The sequence below is a fragment of the Callospermophilus lateralis genome, unplaced genomic scaffold (genome assembly GCF_048772815.1).
Source record: "Callospermophilus lateralis isolate mCalLat2 unplaced genomic scaffold, mCalLat2.hap1 Scaffold_221, whole genome shotgun sequence".
In the NCBI taxonomy this organism is placed as follows: Eukaryota; Metazoa; Chordata; class Mammalia; order Rodentia; family Sciuridae; genus Callospermophilus; species Callospermophilus lateralis.
The window spans coordinates 1,608,248-1,627,390 of record NW_027513138.1 but is presented as its reverse complement, the minus strand read 5'-3'; the positions used below and the strand labels follow the sequence as shown (position 1 = coordinate 1,627,390).

General features: G+C 33.9%; 1 protein-coding gene and 1 pseudogene across 4 annotated transcripts; one reads left to right on the top strand and one right to left on the bottom strand.

The window, feature by feature from the left end:
• Nucleotides 1-18,864, top strand: part of LOC143640395 (cadherin-9-like) — a 40,618-nt pseudogene extending 21,754 nt beyond the window's left edge.
• LOC143640393 (branched-chain-amino-acid aminotransferase, cytosolic-like) lies at nt 4,222-5,382 on the bottom strand. 4 transcript variants are annotated; one of them, XM_077108226.1, is made up of 3 exons: nt 5,094-5,382; nt 4,468-5,003; nt 4,222-4,338 (listed from the first exon to the last, which is right to left on the bottom strand). In XM_077108226.1, exons 1-3 carry the CDS (start codon nt 5,380-5,382, stop codon nt 4,222-4,224), a joined length of 942 nt encoding a protein of 313 aa, XP_076964341.1. The 4 variants fall into 4 exon arrangements, with proteins under 4 accessions (XP_076964341.1, XP_076964340.1, XP_076964342.1 ...); XM_077108225.1 differs by having other exon boundaries at nt 4,222-5,003; XM_077108227.1 differs by having other exon boundaries at nt 4,222-4,876; nt 5,108-5,382.
• Nucleotides 18,865-19,143: the final 279 nt, after the last annotated feature.

Sequence of the window (19,143 nt, the reverse complement as noted above, 5' to 3'; positions counted from 1 at the left end):
TGGGTTACATACACTGATTACAATGCAACTTGGGTTTTAGGTCATGTTCATTGGGTCCATCACAGACAGATGACTTAAAACTTTAAGACTTGCATCTAGTAGATTTTAAATATCTGAGAGATCTTTTATTATGGTATGTATGTTGAAGATGGAAAAAATAAATTACCTTTTCTGGTTTCACATTTTAAAGGGGCTTTCCAGCAATGATAAAAAATTAATCTCTTTCAGTACTTTAAGTGGCCTTTCTTATTCAAAATCTCAAACTGTGAAAAAACATGGTTATGTGAAAGTTATTTTCTGAGTAGCTGGATCTATCACCTTTTAGCTAATGGTTTAAACAGCTTGAAAGATTGACTCCCAGGATCATTTTCTTTATTTCAATGTAATCTGGCTTTGACTTTAAGATGCTGACTGAAGTAGGCTGTGCTGTTAGATGTAGCTTGACAACTCAACACTGCTCCAAAGGAATGCAGACACAGTGTACCAGGTTGATGGTAACTAGCAAGCCAGAAAGTCACTACCCCACACACCCAGGGGGCAAATAACCCTAAGTACTAACCTTTCTAAGCAGTACTCCACTAAAGGAAAGGAATAAAAACAGAACATTTTCCTCAAAAAGTGAGATGAAATGCTTATTGCAATTTCTTGAGAAGAGAGATATGCTCTGGTCTTCCTCTCTTTATTATCTAGCTACTAAATTCTGCTTTGATATCTTAAATTAGTTCAAGTAATAGACTATAAACTCCAAGAGGTAATGCTATTTATTTTCTAAAACTAACTTTCTATCAATTGCTGCTGTGTGAGATGCACATTTGTGGGTGCTCCATCAACACTTATCACCTGATCTATAATCCCCACGATCTTGTCTGTCAAGTAATGTTTATTGAAAAGTTGTACCCCTTGCTAAGGTTTTCCATATCCATGTAGGAAGAAATCCACATTGAAAGGAAGGATTTTTTGGTTGTATTTAGAATCAGGACATGAAATAAGGAGTTTCTCAAACCCCTAAGTCCTTTGCCTTGGTACAACTGATATTGCTCTAAATATTTCAACAAATACAACTCATGCAAAGTGAACAGTAAGTCTTTTGCTCGTCTGCTTGTCTTCTGTTTTTTCAATTATGAGGGTAAGGCAAACTAACAGTTTTGGAAAGGTAAAACTAACAGGTTTGAAAAGGGGAAACAGAATGCCATGATCGAGCATTAAGTAGGACAGGGAAAGAAATATGGTAATCGTGGGGGATGCTTTAAACAGCACCATCCCTCAAACACAGACTTAATAAAAAGTTCCTATAGTGTTTTTGACAAAGTAATACTTTCGTTGCCTCCAAAGGGCCAAGAGTGTTCAGACTTGGGGCAAGTAAGACGACCTGTTTAGGTACAATTTGGTCAAGCAATAAAACTCATTTGGTGAGAGAAACTTTAAGCCAGATGCGTAATGAATGCTCCCCTCATTTTCAGGAAAGCTGACATCACATTCCACCATATAGTTTGTGTGTTGGTTTTTTTATAGCAGTCTTTTTGGGGAAGGGGAAGAATTGGAAGTGTTTATCAGTAGAAAGAACATGATTCCCTAACATGATTTCCTTCTTATCCCTTTTCCTTTGTGCTTTTGAGAGCAAAGGCTAAAACCAGTATTATATCGATGCATTCACCTGCCAGCTATAATGGAGGGTGTGGTACATAACCCAGACCCTTCTTTTGGTGTGTCATGAATTGACTATAACAATAACAACCAAAATTTTCTAATAGCAAATCTCTTTGGAAAATGCTCAGGTCTTGTCTATGTCAGAATACTGTATTTTAAGATCTTGATTTTTACTGATGTGTTTTGGGCAAAGCTGACAAACTCGGTCTGATATTGTAAAAACTGGAAAAAGTGGGAGGAAGAGAACATGCAAAATAAGTTAATCATTATCATTTTAAGTGCCACTAGTTCTGTTTATATTCATTCACATGTGAATTGCTGAATCTCATTTGATCAACCCAATTAAACATTAAATAATTGCAGCCAATTATGCAAATATAAGCAACAATATTAATTTGTTGATCTTTTTTAGCAGATTAGCCTCACATGTTCCTAATGCTAAACTATCTTATGCCTTAAATGATCAATTAGTGTTAAGATAACTAAGTCTTAAAGAATGGATAATTGCCTAGTTATAATGTGACACTTGGTGTATTACTCCACTGCAATTAAACAAATAGTGCACAAGAAAAAAAGAAGTGCAGATGTTCCTTTTAAATCTATTTAACAAGTGAGTGTCAAGGTCAATTTCCTGTCTTTTTTACTTAAGAGAATGGAGGTCTCTAGTTTTTAAAAATACATATCCTTAGTCTTCTCTGAGTCTGGTGGGAAGGGCTTACTGTGCTCTTATGTTTTTATGAGAGAAATCATATAAACATAGTGTTCTCTAGCTTTCACAATGGGCTAACTAAATTTAGAAATGCAAAGAATAAAATGTACTTATGGCAAACAAGTAATTTCCCTTTTTCAAGGGAGCCAGAGTCTAGTTATTATGTGCTACTTGACAGTTAAAATTACCTGAAACTCTTTTCTGGACTGCTATATTAAGAAAGGGGTCAAGGGACTCAGCAAAGGCAAAGGCATACCCTCACTGAGCATGTGCAGCGGAGTCAAGAGTACCTTTGGCTGCAGAGAACGGACTGGCCCCAGACTGCAGATCACCAATTAAAAGCCCCTAAAAGATATTTTTACTATTCCTTTTCATCTTAGCTTTCTCTAATTTTAATTTTACCAGTCCTCTCTAAAAGAGACCCTACAGCTAAAAGTTTTGGAAAAGAATCAAAGCCCATTTGCTATGTGTTGTTAAATGCCTCGAGGAAATGTTTCCAATGCATCAAACTTTTAGAATGTTTTTCCTTTGCTCTGAAAAGAGAATAAAATATGATCAGCAAGATGAAAGTTATTAGGACTGAGGGGAAGCAAACTACAATATCTGAGAGTTGACCTACCAAGGGTAAATGTTTTCTGTCAAGATTTGACTTTCCCATAGATAAAGCAGGAAAGGATGTAATTTTAAATTCACAGCTCCCAAATGAGGAAAATATCATCAGTAATTGCTCTTACTGTATCCTAAGCACATGCTCCCTCAATCCCCAGTCAACAGAAAAGAGTACCTGCACAAAGAGTGAAAAAACTTGAGGATTCCTCTTCTTTCCTTCCCTCCCCTTCACCTCTGATTTCTTTTGCATTTAACACTTAACATGTAACATCTGTCATTTTTATTTGGTTGCTATGATATCATGAATTCTCTAGAGTTATTGCTTCCACTCCAAGATAGCCTGCAAACATGAAGCGATGCCTGCAACTATGCCTCTCGGTATCTCTAATGACTTTGGAGTCCATGGAAAATAAAGACGACATGAGGTAAACATTACACACCATCAAAATTGTTCACAAGTTCTAATACAGGTTTCAAAATACAGAAACAGAGAAGGTACTTCTATAGAAGCTATATGTTCATTCGTTTGTTTGTTCATTCACATCAAACATTTACTGAGTACCTTCCATGTGCCAGGCATTGGGGATACAAAGATCTATAAGGCATTAGGCCCTCAGTCTGGTAGGAGCCCATGGACAGCTAGTTACAAAGCCATGTGGAAAGGCAGTGGCAGCAATGTGCCCAGGTTTTACGGATGCACAGGTGAGCTCACAGCCGACTGAGATACCTGAAGAAGGGAGGTATTTACCTTAAGGTGATCTTAAGGGCCTGAAAAACACAATGATGGAAGGAAATTCAGTTTTTCTTTAGAATCTTCATTTTAAAATAAAGCACTTTCTGAGTGTTTCTGAGGATAATGATGTGTCACCAGAAACATTACCTATGAAGTATTCAAATTAGCTTTCAGACACACACACATATCTCATTTGGTTGAGGAGCCATACCTCACACTAAAGAATAAACATTTTTGGATCTGAGTGAACTACTAAGGGAAGCACTCAAATTACTAAGGAAAATTCTGTTATATGGCTTACATTATTATCTTTCTGGGAAAAGGTAGGAAGGTAAGCTACTACTACCAAGCCTACAAAACACCATTTGACAATTATGATTCATGTTCTCTGGCACAAGTGTAACACACTAATAATGCAAACTACATTATGCACAACTACTAACAGGTAGGCAAAAAGATCTATCACAATTCAAATGCAGAAGTCTAGTCCAAAAGCATACAGTAGATTTTCTGCATTTTTCATTCAGGATAATACGATTGTCCAGTCGCTCTCTTCTCTTCCATACTGGATATCAGTCAATTTGTCCAAGATACGGGTTGCAAGCTTAGGACCATTCTCCATAGTTGGAATGTGTATCGTCTCGCCCTTGTATAGTATATCAGAAACTGGGCAGACAACGCAGGCTGTGCCAGAGCCAAACATCTCCCTCACTCTGTTCCCCTCCAGGGCAGTTATCAAGTCGTCCATGGTGAGGTACCTCTCTGACACTTTAAATTCACCCCACTTTTGCACCAGGTCCAGGATGCACCGCCTTGTCACTCCTGGAAGAATGATGCCATCTAGCGGAGGAGTTCCCAGTTCTTCCTCTCCATCTTCATTTATCCAGTAAAGAAAAAGATTCACAGTTCCGACTTCCATTATCTGATTATCCTCTCCATAGAGCCAGAGAACCTGCTGACAACCTTTCTCTGCTGTTTCACATTGGGCAAAAAGAGAGGAGCCATAATTCCCTCCCATCTTGCAGTGTCCAGTCCCACCTTTCCAAGCTCTGACATACTTCGGGTTGGCCCACAGGGACACTGGATTAAAGGTTCCACTTGAAAAATAAGGTCCCACTGGGCTTAAGATTACAAAGAGCAGGGCTTTGGTAGGCTTCTTGACTCCAAGAGAAGGCTCAGTTCCAATAAACGTGGGACGAATGTAGAGACTGGCAGAGGTGGAGTAGGGCACCCATTCTTGATCCAACTGCACAAGCTGCTGAATACATTCCAGAAGCTCTTCCTTGTCAAACAACGGCAAAGTGGCTCTCACAGCAGACTTACACATTCTCTCCATGTTGAGTTCTGGCCAAAACAGTCGAATTTTATTATCTACTCGTCGAAATGCCTTTAAACCTTCAAATAATTCTACTGCATAATGCAAAGTTGATAACCCAGGATGCAGGGACTGGTTTTGAAAAGGCTTGATGTGAGGTTTCTCCCATCCAAACTCAGAGGACCACTCCACTGTCAACATGTGATCTGTAAACACAGTTCCAAAAACCAGAGTATTGGGATCTGGTTTTTCCTTCAAGATGGTGGCTGGTGTGATTATTAGGTATTTAGCCCTGAAAGTCTCCACCACCTGTTTTGATCCTCCTTCTCCAGGGTATTCAGCGGAGCATCCGTTACTGCAGTCCTTCATTGTTCTGTTGGCTGTTAGCTCGAGTTGGGCGGAGGGCGAATCCCACGTGTCCCAGCCCCTGGCTGCGTGGTCCAGGTGGGCGACTGCACCGAGCCGTCCGGCTGCTGCGCGACTAGGGAAGCATCTGGGGCGGCGGCGGTCACACGTGGAGGGCGGGATGGCAGACTGGCCTGGCGGCAACGAAGATGCAGCCCTCCAGCCCTCTCTGCGCTGATTCTATAATAGATTTCTAATTGTCCTGTGTCTCCTTAGTGTTTCCCACTCTAGAATTACAACTACTTCCTGTTAAATGATCATAAATCAAATCAGTTTGTTTTAATCTCCCAAATTCTTATGTAGGAAAATTTCAGTGATTATTGAAAAAATGAGGAGGTTTTTCCATTTCTGTCCAGGGTAGGATTCACCTCAGTTTCCCCATTGCATAGTCCTTCCAAAGGAAAAAGAAGTGACTAAACTGTTCCATGAGTTAGGAGTAAGGTGTACAAAGAAATCTGAGACTATAAACTTTTCCAAAATTCTACCTTTGAGATAAAACACAATATATTTTTTTCAGTGCCCCAAATACTGTCTTTGAAATAGTATTTCTGAGTTTAAAATATTCATTTAACATAGTTTAAAATAAACTAGTAAAGAAAGAACCTTTATGAACTACATTGAATTGTTAAAATTTTTTCAAGATCTATATTTTCTTTTTGGATTTCTTAAGTTCAGCAGAGCTTTTATAACAATAGATCAACTCGTGTAGCCTCTATTAAAACAACACCCCCCCAAAAAAGTAGAATTTAAATAAACATGTTTTTGTCCAACAATATTGAAATTGCCAACTTTTCATGATGTTTAGAATCTTAAAAAATGTATTATTAATTTTTTTTGGTTTTTGTGGGAGAGGGGTACCAAGGACTATACTCAGGGGCACTCAACCACTGAGTCACATCCCCAACCCTATATTGTATTTTATTTAGAGACAGAATATCACTGAGTTGCTTAGTGCCTCACTTTTGCTGAGGCTGGCTTTGAATTTGTGATGTTACTGCCTCATCCTCCTGAGCGCTGAATTACAGGCATGCACCAACATGCCTGCATAATGTTTTTCAAAGTTAGTGCCAGAATGTCTCATACAGAATTATAATTGGGTAGTTAAGTTTTCTAATATATTATAATCAAAGGAAATTCCTTTGTTAAATATCTTTAATGAGACACATATAAAAATGAGAATTGAACCAGATGCTGATTTTTTATGTTTTCTGTCTTTCATGGTTGTTCTTCTGTCTTCATTCTGAGAACTTTATCCAATAGGCTATATTTGAATGTAGGCCTTGCTCAAGATAGGATTCACCTCAGTTTGTCAAAAATGCAGAATCCCAGCTCTCATAATAGACATACTACTGCAAATTCTAGGGTTTATTGTTGTTGTTGCAATCTGCAGATCAAACCCAGGGCCTCATGCATACTAAGAAAGTAGTTTACCAATGAGCTATAACACCAACCCATCAAATTCTGTTTTATTAAGAACTACCCATGATTCATGTGAATGATAATGTTTGAGAAACATTCCCTTTCCTATATGGCTCCTGAAAAACTCAGAAACAGAAATCTCAAATTTTAGCTAGTCACGCATAGCAAGATTGAATCTATGTATCATCTTCAATTTAAGACAGCTTTTTAAAAAAAATCTTTAGAGAGTGTATTAGTTTTCTGTTGCTGCAATAAGAACATATCACTACACTAAAAACTTAAATAAAGAAACACAAGTTTGTTTTCTTGAAGTTCTGTGGGTCAAAATTATGGTGTGCACCTCACCAGACCATGAGTAAAGGTGTAATTGTAGACAGGACCATGTTTCTTTCCACAGACTCTAGGAGAAAATTGTTTTTTTTCCATTATGGTGGCTGGCAGATTTCAAATCCCTGCAGTTGTGGAGCAAGTTTGCTGTTTCATCATTGACTGTGAGTTTAAAGACTGTTCCCAGATTCTACAGGTTGCCTTCATTCCATTCCTTGTTCCTCCATCTTTGAAGCCATCCACAATAATTCTTTCCTTATCACCCCTTAAATCTCTCCTCTTTGCTTGTCTCCTCTTCGTAGACCACTTTTTTATCTTCCCTCCAGTTTCACTTTTAATAACTCTTACGATTAGTTTTTACCCATCTGCATAATTGAGAAAAATATTCTGTAACAATGTTTTCAGCCTTAATCACACTTGCAAAGTTATTTTTGCCATGTAAAGTAACATATTCATGGGGATTAGGGTATGAAACTTTTTGGAAAAGGAGACATTATTTTGGCAACTGTAAAATAAAGCTTGGGATAACATGTGCCATATCTATCCTTAATGGGAAAATCAAAGAACTCTGTGGTATTTGAGATTAGATTTTTATGTGTAATAAGTTGAGGCATAGATTAGAGGAAGACCTTTTATTCAGCTGAGATGTTACTTGAATAGAAAACCATTCAAGAATAATGCATTTATGATAGCCTTCTCTATATTAATATGTACTCTTTGAATACATATTCATATTTTTTAAATTTTAGAGTATATTTCATTTACTCAATGATATTGACTCTATCTGATTCAACAATACTATTATGTTTATATTAAATTCTAAGGTAAAATAAATAATTTAAGTGACAATAACTCACTTAACAGCTGCACAAAAATTCATAACCATAAATAATGCCTTTAGTGTGCATATTAATACAATAGTAATACTGGAAACAATTATTCAAAATTGTTTATGAGATAAAGATTCCAGCCACATCAATGTTAATACTAGCAAAAGTCATAATGGCTAAACAGTGAAACCAAACTAGGTGCCCATCAGTTGATGAATGATAAAGAAAATGTAGTATATATATACACAATGGAATACTATTCAGCATTAAAAGAGAGTAAAATCATGACATTTGCAGGTAAATGGAGTTGGAGAATATAATGCTAAGTGAAGTTAGCCAATCTCAAAAATCCAAATGCCAAATGTTTTCTCTGATATAAGGATGTTGATTCATAGAGAGGTTGGTGGAGCATGGGAGTATTAGATGAACTCTAGATAGAGTAAAGAGGAGAAAGGGGAAGGGAGGAGGCATGGGGACAGGAAAGACAGTGGAATGAGATGGAGATCATTACCCTAAGTACATATATGAAGACACGAATGGTGTGACTCTACTTTGTATACAACTGGAGATATGAAAAAATATGCTCTATATGTGTAATTTGAATTGTAATGCATTCTGCTGTCATATATAACAAATTAGAATAAAAAGATTCCAGAACATTATCAGCACTTCATATTTCATGCCTTTGTCAGATCATTGAGGAAAGTCCCTATAACTTTAAGAAATATTTGAAGAACTAATAATCTTAAAATAACGCCAGAATTTATGAGTCTCTTTTCTGCCAGATACTCTGTTGATCGGAATACTGATATGGACCGAATTTTTAGTATCCACTCAGAAAATGGCTCTATTTTCACTCTGAAGCTTCTTGACCGGGAATCATCCCCTTGGCACAACATCACTATTACAGCCACAGAAATAAGTAAGTTGTCAACACATCTATCTAAATGCATTATCTTTTACAAAAATGATCAAGTAATGGCTTAAGTTGACTCTTTCTCTCCTGTAGAATGGCTATATTGTGAGAAATATTTTAGAGAAATTATTTCAAAAGTTTGGGGTTTAAGGATTATTGAATCACACATTTATTTAAAATTTTATTTTTTATAATTTAGAGTAGCATAGAAACATAATCGAATCTCATAAAAAATTATTAACCAATATATAAAAATAGAGTAGTACATTCTTACTGATATTTTCATCTTATTATTGTGCTTTCCCTGTGGACCATGTTGATATATTCATCAGCATCAGCTAAGAAAGTGAATACCCCAGAACTGATCTGTTGCTAAGCTACAAATGGGCAAGTGGTTTTAGTTCTTCTCTGTAAATGAGCCTGAAATCTTACACATGTTCTTGTTGCAGATAATCCAATACAAAGTAGCCATATTCCAGTCTTCATCAGAATTCTGGATATTAATGATCATGCTCCAGAATTTGCCATGTATTATGAAACATTTGTTTGTGAAAATGCAAAACCTGGGCAGGTAAGTGAAATTATTATAAATTTAAAATCTTTTTTTTCTTTATGAAGGCAGATGACATTAATTTATTTGTAAGATTTTTTTCATGCCACTCTGTTCCTAGTTCCTTATTTACTTCTGTTTGATCTAACCAAAATTATTTTTTAAACTCCTTTTTATTGTCAATCTAATAGAAAATAATAGTGAAAATTTATAACCAGGCATATAATATATATATATATATATATATATATATATATATATATATATATATATATATACAAAGTTCATATTTGGATTCATATTTAGGCTGAGTTATATACATTAAAGTATGGAGGTACATTATTAGATAAATGTGAAGTATAAAATAAAAATTTTCTCTTTTAACTAGAATAATGATAATTATTTTTTTTTTAAATTTTTCTAATTTAAATAGCTCAATCAGGAGTTTTTGTTTTGATCTAAATGATATTTGTGATTTATAATTTTCATATTATTGAAATAAAAAAAAATTGTTAATGACTTGTAAATTCCAATTACAAAGCAATGTTTCAAATATATCTAAAGTAATTTAAAGAAATGCAAAATATGCCCAATTTTTATTCAAACAGAATTTTTTAATACCACCAACTCTATATCTACCTATCTATCTACATGTATATTTAAAGAGTTATTCAGTTACTTCTTTTTTTAAGAGAGAGTGAGGAGAGAGAAATAGAGAGAGATAATTTTAATATTTATTTTTTAGTTTTTGGCAGACACAACATCTTTGTTTGTATGTGGTGCTGGGGATCAAACCCGGGCCTCACGGATGCAAGGCGAGCGCGCCACCGCTTGAGCCACATCCCCAGCCCTCAGTTACTTCTTTAAGGCAAAAATAGGTAGATGGTAAGAATCATCGACAATTTCACCATGTCCATTTAAGAAAATAAAATAGAAAACACTCATTCTTTTATTTCAATTGAGATTTTTAAATGCTTATGCCCCCCCATTTATTCACACGTTGAGGTTGTGAATTTGGAGAAAGGGTCTCCAAGGTAATAATTAAGGTTAATTGGGGTCATGAGAAATGTTGATCTGATATAACAAGTGCTCTTATGAGGAGCCATACCAGGGATCTCATGTTTTCTCTTTCTCTCTGAGCTCACGAACCCAGGAAATGCCATGTGAATACTCAGAGAAAAGACAGCAAAACATAAGGCAGGAGGACAGTTCTCACCAGAAGCCAACCATGTTGGCAAGCTGATCTCCAACTTTAAGAACTTTGAGAAAACACATTTGTTTTGTATAAGCCACAGTCTGTAGCATTTTGTTACAGCATCCTGGCTAGGATGAAACTACTTTCCACCTTTCACATACACTCAAAAATTACAATGGAAGCCAGGCATGGTAGCCTCTGCCTATAATCAAAGCTAATCATAGCTATTATCCTAGCTAATCCTCCTTAGGATTCTGAATTTGAGGCTAGTCTTGGTAGCATAATAAGATGTCTGAAAAATAAATAAATAAGGTGAAGTGTTTTTTTTTCTTTTTTGATTCACATAGATTTATTACATGCTTATTTCAGTTCAAAAACATTTTTCTTTTTCCACTTTGGTACATGATAATGGCCACATTCTCAGTTCAATATTGATTACTGTTATTTGATGTTTATTTTTTTACAGCATGGCCACACATTAATAAACTTACTAAACTACTTTTCTACTAATGGTCATTTATTTAATAAGATCTTATTCTTTCAGAGAGCATCATAATGAGTACTAGAGTACATTATGTATTTTTACTTACTGCCATAATTTTCCTTTGTTATAAGCTTTGAAGTATGAATGATTAATCTATAAATATTAATAGATGCTGCCAAATATTTTCAAATATTATTTAAGGGATTCTTCTGACAGTTATGATTGCCTGTTTACTTGGATTACTCTAGATTTTAAATGTCTGTGAACTTCTAAATATCTCATGAGAGTTTAGTAGAAATTTCTTCAAACTCATTTAAGCTGAATGTTTTCATAAATGTATTCTTTTTTTAATCTTCACACTTGTATCAGGTTCCTGGAGTTGCCATGAAAAATTACCACATACTAGATGATTAGAAACTACAGAATAATTTTTCTCATAATTCTAGAGATTAAATGTCCAATATTGATCTGTCACCAGGCTATGCTCTCTCTGAAGGTTTTAGGTAGGATCCTTCCTTAACTTCCAAGCTTCTTGTGGTTGCCATGATGTTGTGACATTCCTTGGAGTGTGGACTTCCAATCTCAACCTCTATCATTACATTGCATTCATTAAAAAAATTTTTAATTCTAGTTGGACACAATATCTTTATTTATTTTTATGTGGTGTTGAGGATTGAACCCAATGCCTCACATGTGCAAGGTGGGCTCTCTATCAATGAGGTACAGCCCCAGCCCTACATTGCATTATTGATGTAAATCTTTGTGTATTCAAAATTGTCTGTTTTTATGAGGACTCCTGTCATTGAATTAGAGCTCTCACTCATCCAGTAAGATTTAATTTTTACTTGATAATATCTGCAAAAAGTTTGTTCCAATTGTGATCATATTTATAGGTAATATGATTTAGGACTGGAATTTATCTTTTGGGAGCCACAAATGAATCTACCTGAATCAGTAGGTGTTCTTTACTTATTTATGTATTAGTGTGCTATCTTTTATTGATTTATATGAGTTACTAATACAATGCATACTAAAATTAGATACAAAGTATGATTGATAATAATTATGATTATTTAATACATATTCTTATTGTTTCATTAAATCAACAAAGATAAAAATAAAACATAGTTCCTAAAACATAAAGCCCATCAAATCATTTGAAGAACATAAGTCATGCAATAAAAGGACCAAGATTTTTTAATGATTAAGAATAGTTCTACAAATAAGATTTATTATTATTATTCAGGATCAGGAGGTTGAGCAATAATACTGAATGTTTTGTGATTTTTTAAAATATTGTGCTTCAATTTTCTAAGGGAAAAAGATGATTAATTTTGTATTAACAATTGTGCACTTTCAGAAGCTTCATACAAAGAAACACAAGGTCACATGTTAATCTATCAATAAAATGAATGAACTCATATGTAATATGAAGTTAAAGAGAAGAATATTGGCTAGGAGTTGTAGATGGTATGGCTATAATAGGTACACAAACAAAAATGTTTAAAATCATTGTGAAATTCAATAATAGTTCACCACAGAATATTGGACTAGACACCTGGAAATGGCACAACTGTTTATTTTTCTAGAAGAGAAAACTGAAAGCAAGCATAATTACATGACTCTAATTTCATATCACACAGATGGCAGAACCAGAACGAGGAAAACAGAACATTGATATGTAGCTTGGTGCCTTTTGGTTATGAAGTTCTCAATTGGATTTTTCCTCCCAAACTAGTGCCTGCTGCTCCATCTTCCTTTATGGCACACTTCAGAATTATTATGGCTCAGCAAAGAGGGTCCTAGCTTTGCAACTTCCACAATGATTTCACAATACTTGAGAAGCATTTCTTTTTATGTATTTATCTTTGCAAACAACATTAAAAGAAAGGCAAACAATCTGAATTAAATATGCAATATGTTTCAATAATGCACATAGCTGTATAATCTTTTTCTTTATGATACTATGCGATGAAGAGTTCACTTGTCTGGAAACATATTAATAGTATTCTTGATTTGGAATTGTGGTAAAAAGTTATATTTTTAAAAGGAATCTTGTATCATTTCTTTTTTTGAGAAAACATTTTCTAGTGAACGAAAGGGGTTAGGAACCAAATACTACTAAAGTAGGCTGAAGCTTTACAAGACGACAAAAGAGGATACTTACTGAACTGATCACATCTTTGTTTGTTTGATTTTTTTTAAGTTCATTGATTCAGTGGCAAGGAAATAGATGATGAAGCATTGAGAAGCACTGACAAGTAATAATGATAGACATTTTTATTTATTAATTAAATATTATCTTGGACAAAACCTTTACAAAACACCTTGGAATGGTTTACTAAAAAGGACTTTTTTTGTTTCTTAAGTTTAGTGACAAACTCAAAATTCAAAGCATGAATGCATGGATTTAAAATATTTCTTTAATTAAAAAAGATGGCTACTTTTAGTTTTGTTTTGTTCAATATATGCATTTGTTTTGCTTTCAGCTGATTCAGACTGTCAGTGTTATAGACAAAGATGACCCTCCCCAAGGTCACAAATTCTTCTTTGAGCCAGTACCAGAATTTCCTCTCAATCCAAACTTCACTATTGTAGACAATAAAGATAATAGAAAAAATTTTAAAAACAAAAACTTTGAAATCTTAAGATGGAAAACTACAAAAGTGTGAAATATTTTCAATTTCTCCCCCAGTTAATACAGCAGGAATTATGACTCGCAAAGATGGGTATAGCCGCAACAAAATGAGCACCTATGTACTGCCAATTTTAATTTTTGACAATGATTATCCTATTCAAAGCAGCACTGGCACACTCACTATTTGGGTGTGTGCCTGTGACAATCAAGGGAACATGCAATCTTGCAATGCAGAGGCCTTGGTCCTCTCAGCGGGCCTGAGCACAGGAGCTCTTATCGCCATCCTGCTGTGTGTCCTCATACTTCTCAGTAAGCTATGCCCTTCTCAATGCTCAGTGAACCCATAATTCTCTCCTCCATTGTCCAGGAATTGTGCACAAAGTAACACTCTCCTCCAGATCTAATGGTGAAGTGTCTTAACATTTATCAAAATTCGCTTTTCCATGAGAAAAAAAAAAGTAATTCTAGCTTTTATCTGTGTGGTTAGTTTAAGTTTTCTAGAGGTCAATAACAGAGAAAGTGCTTGGGAGGGAAATGGGATAAATATTGTTATTTGCAGGTATCTATGTTACAATGTACCCCACTATCATGTATAGTTACAATGTACTCAAAAAAAAAAAAACAGTAAAAAACACAAATATAAAACAAAGGCTACATACATATTTTTACAAAATTTTATAGCATTAACTGTTATTTCTCTGATTATGGATACTTTGCAAAGGGCATTTGATTTAATAAGCTGATCTAATCGTTGTATCAACTTCATCAGGTAAAATGTTTATACTTCTACCGAATGGTTATGTAACATGCCAAAATCACTCTTCAGAAAGTGTTTTTATACTGGCATTAAAATAGTTGAGTCTATTTTAGAATACTCTTTTCTGTTATTTTCAAAACTGAAGATTGTTTTATCTTTACAAATAATATTACTAACAAATATTTTTACTTATATTTATATATGCCAACAAATACATACATATTATCTATATAGATATACATATACATACGTACATACCCACACAATTGGCAAATTTATAAAAGTTGTCAAAATAGGACATTTTCCTCGTAATACTTTCTATATAGAGATGCAATGCACCAAATTAAAAAGTTAAATTTCAGTTTTTAAATATCACTGTGACCCTGTGGTATACTTACCCTGCAATATTTTCTAAATAAATTTGTGCCTCCAGTAGCAAATGTTTTATTTGAGCATACACTAACAGTACAATGATTTAATTCAATTAAACAGTTGTTTCACTGCAAAACACTCCAAAAAAATATTTTCATCAAATATTCATCCAAAATTTTTATGCGTAGGGCAAGAGAGTAAGCCAAATTTATATTCTAATGCTCATATACGCTGGCTTCTTTTTATTGCAAATCCTTTCACGCTATCTGGATGAAATCCCTTTGGCCAGATATCCTTGCAGGATTTCACTGGGGGATTGATGAAAGTGAGGAGAAAACATTTGTCTCAGTTAAGATGATCCAACTATCTAGAAAAAAAAAAATTCTCTGAGATGAGAACACAGGCACTGCCACCATAATCATGAGCAGTTCCCATCCTCACCTGCTTCTAGAAAGTTCAGGTCCTCTATAATATATTTTTGAAGACCTGTGGAGATTTAAATTTGGTTTACCCTTTAGCTCTTACTGATTTTATAGCTTAGACAGTTTTCCTAATTTAAAATGAGGTAAATATATATATATATATATATATATATATATATATATATATATATATATATTGCAATTTATAAATTTTCTATATTAATGTAGTACACACACAAAGCTATTTATGCACATATGATAGAACAAAACATCCACCAAATATTCTGATGTTCAAAAAAAAATCATTTAAAACATTTTTAAAAAATTTTGCTATGCAGAAATCCTAGAAAGTTTTTATTATTATTCTGAAAAAATAAGAATCTGTCACCATTCTTCCTGGAGCAATATAGAAGACACATATTTATTTTTCACCTTCCCAATGTATTACTTAAATATGGAATGACTTTGTATCATTTAGTTAAAATTGCTTGTAATGCAGGTTTCATTATCAAAATTACTAAAACATTCTTGCTGTTATTTCAAGTCTTTATAGTAATGATCAGACATAGTTACTGCATTTCTATAGTTAAAAGTTAGCACTTTGTAAGACAGAATGGGAAATATTTCACATCTGTGCTGATAATTTTGAAGAAATGCAGTCCTTACTTTCTCTCTATGCCGGTGGGGGCATGATTAAAACTTTAGGGCAGAGCTTTATAAAAGTTTTCATTCCCAGTACCACTTTGATAGTCTGATGAATCTTTTTAATTTTTTCAGAACAATTTAAATAGTTGAGAGCTCTGGGATGTAGCTCAGTAGTAGAGTGCTTGCGTGGCATGCTTGAGGCCCTGGGTTCAATTCATAGTACTGCAAATAAGTGAGTCTATAAATATATAACTTTATAAGAAGGAATCAGAAGAAAATAAGATGTCTAACTAATTTCAAGAAAAAAGCAAAAATCAGAATTTGTTTGCTTATTGAATTATTCCTTTGTAGAGAAAGTTTAAATATAGTTTGAGGATAGCTGTCATACTTGAAATGCAAGATAAAGTATCTGTGATTTCTATTGGTTTAATAGTCACAAAAGCTGCTACTATAATTTTGAATATTATTTACTATGGCAAGAAAGGAAAAAAATGCTAAATTATAGTTTCAGGTTACTAAAAGTGTTCAAACATTTTTCATCTTTCTTTATCCTAGCTTATCTGAATTCCAATTCCATATCCTTAATTATTAACTTTAATATAGGAAATGAAGAAAATAATTTTTTTTCTGCCAAAAGAGAAAAAGAAAACTGTAAAATGTCTCTCAAATCTACTTACAAATTTCAGTAAACATTTATAGGTAAACTTTAAGATAAATTTACTATATGATTATTATGCTATTTACCAAAATTAAAGAAATTTAAAATTATTCTTAAATATTAAAATTAGAAAGAACTGGTTTTTTTCCTAGTTATGGCTCAATTTTATGGATGTTAGATTTATGTGGGACTCAATTAATCTTATGTTATCCTTTAATAGGAGCAAATACAGATATATCTCATTTTTACAAAATAATGATTTTTAAAAAAATGTCTCCAAGATGATCCTGAACTCAACACCTGAAGCTCTTTCTTTTGAGGTTAACTTAAGATGCTTCTAATTATTTTTATAAAAGTCTATTAATTAGGAAGAGCAAAGAAAAGCATGCTGGCCAATATAAAAATGACATTGGACAGGTCTTTATATTAACTAGGAATGGTAATTTTTAAGAAAATATTTTCTTATACAATGAAACAAATAATTTTGTCAATATATTTAACTGCTCTCAACTAAAGTAAATGTAGCTGTTATTTATCTGAAGTAATATTTAAATGTTTTGGAGAAGTTTTCATTCATTAGTTCTTGTGTAACTTATACATAAAATTACAAAGTTGGTCTCTTTACAATAGAAGATATAGGGCTGGGGATGTGGCTCAAGCGGTAGTGCGCTCATCTGGCATGTGTGCGGCCCAGGTTCAATCCTCAGCACCACATACAGACAAAGATGTTGTGTCTGCCAAATACTAAAGAATAAATATTAAAATTTTCTCTCTCTCCCTCTCTCTCCCTCTCTCTCACTCTTTCTTTAAAAAAAAAACAATGAAGATATATATTTTGGAAATCACAAGGAGTTTTTTGTTTTCTTAAAATGAATTTTATTGACTATAGCATATATTTGTTGAGAAAGAGTCATTGTCAAACAAATAAATAACAATTTAAGTACAAGTTCTCTTGCTATACATAATACAGTATACTATATGGTGAAGTCCACAGTTAACTTTAAAGTTATATGTTATTAAGTAAATAATAACAACATACAAGTAGAGAGAATACTATTAACAATTTAGTCTCAAAGTTTGAATGCAACTCTTTAAATCATGGAAGTCCTTGCTCGAGAAAATATTTAAGCTGTCATGATAATATTTAAGATAGGTACCAGTTAAAGATATGCTTGAGCTTAACTATTGTAATGTAGCATTTGGAATTTATTTCAAATTTTGAGCAGACATTCAAAACCAGATCAATTAAAGATTTAGTAAAATGGCCAAATTTGGAATAGGATTAAATCAGTAGTTAATACATACTAATGTTCTTATGTGTGTTTATAAACACACACACATAATATAAGACTATAATGCAAATATGAGCATATATTCATCTATAGATGAGTAAATAATTTGTATATATTGCCTTGGGTCATTAAGAAAATATTCAATAGTTGCAAAAATTCTCTTGAGATAAAAGGACCTGGTGCTTCAACATGTCTGTATTTGGAATCATATGTGCATTCTCAAGGAGTGATGTGTCAAATTAAACAATATTTTTCAATATCAGAGGCCCACAGAACTTAAAAATAAATTGACCTTGTCTTATCTGGTTTTTATCAATTTACTGCATCCATTCATTGGCCCAAGGCACTCTGTGCTTTTACAGAATACTCCTCCTGCCAATCAGTCTCACAAACTTCCACACGCTGAAGTATGCATGCTGTTTTACCTCGCATCATAAAACCTCACTATTTTCTCATGTTTTTAAATAGTTTTAGTCATGCTGTTTGCTGCATTGATGAGACAAAGAAAAAAGGAACCTCTCATAATTTCAAAGGGTGATGTCCGCGACAATATTGTGACATACAATGATGAAGGCGGTGGGGAAGAAGATATTGGCACGTTAAGGAATCCAGAAGCAAGAGAAGACAATAAACTTAGAAGAGATGTAATGCCTGAAACTATTTTTCAGATAAGGAGGACTGTACCCCTGTGGGAAAATATTGATGTACAAGATTTTATCCATCGAAGATTGAAAGAAAACGACTCAGACCCAAGTGCACCTCCTTATGATTCACTAGCAACGTATGCCTATGAAGGGAATGATTCCATAGTGGATTCACTCAGTTCCTTAGAATCCCTCACAGCTGATTGTAACCAGGATTATGATTACCTCAGCGACTGGGGTCCTCGTTTTAAAAAACTGGCTGATATGTATGGGGGTGATGACAGTAACCGAGACTAAGCATATTACTTAATATTAGTGGAACTGTCTTCGTTACTAGAATGAGTGGCCTGCATTCTCCTCCTTGGAGGAATTTTTTCAAAAATTGAAATTACAAACAATACGTAGGTGTTGTCTTAGTAAGGGTTTGCTTAACCAGTAAGTTTCCGTGAATGAATATGAATGATATATATTTTAAAGCAATAATAATAACCAGTTCACCCTCTTTGCCTAATAACCTTGGAAGGAAATTATATCACATTAATAATCAATAAAAATATTTAAAAGGCTTTTTGTGCC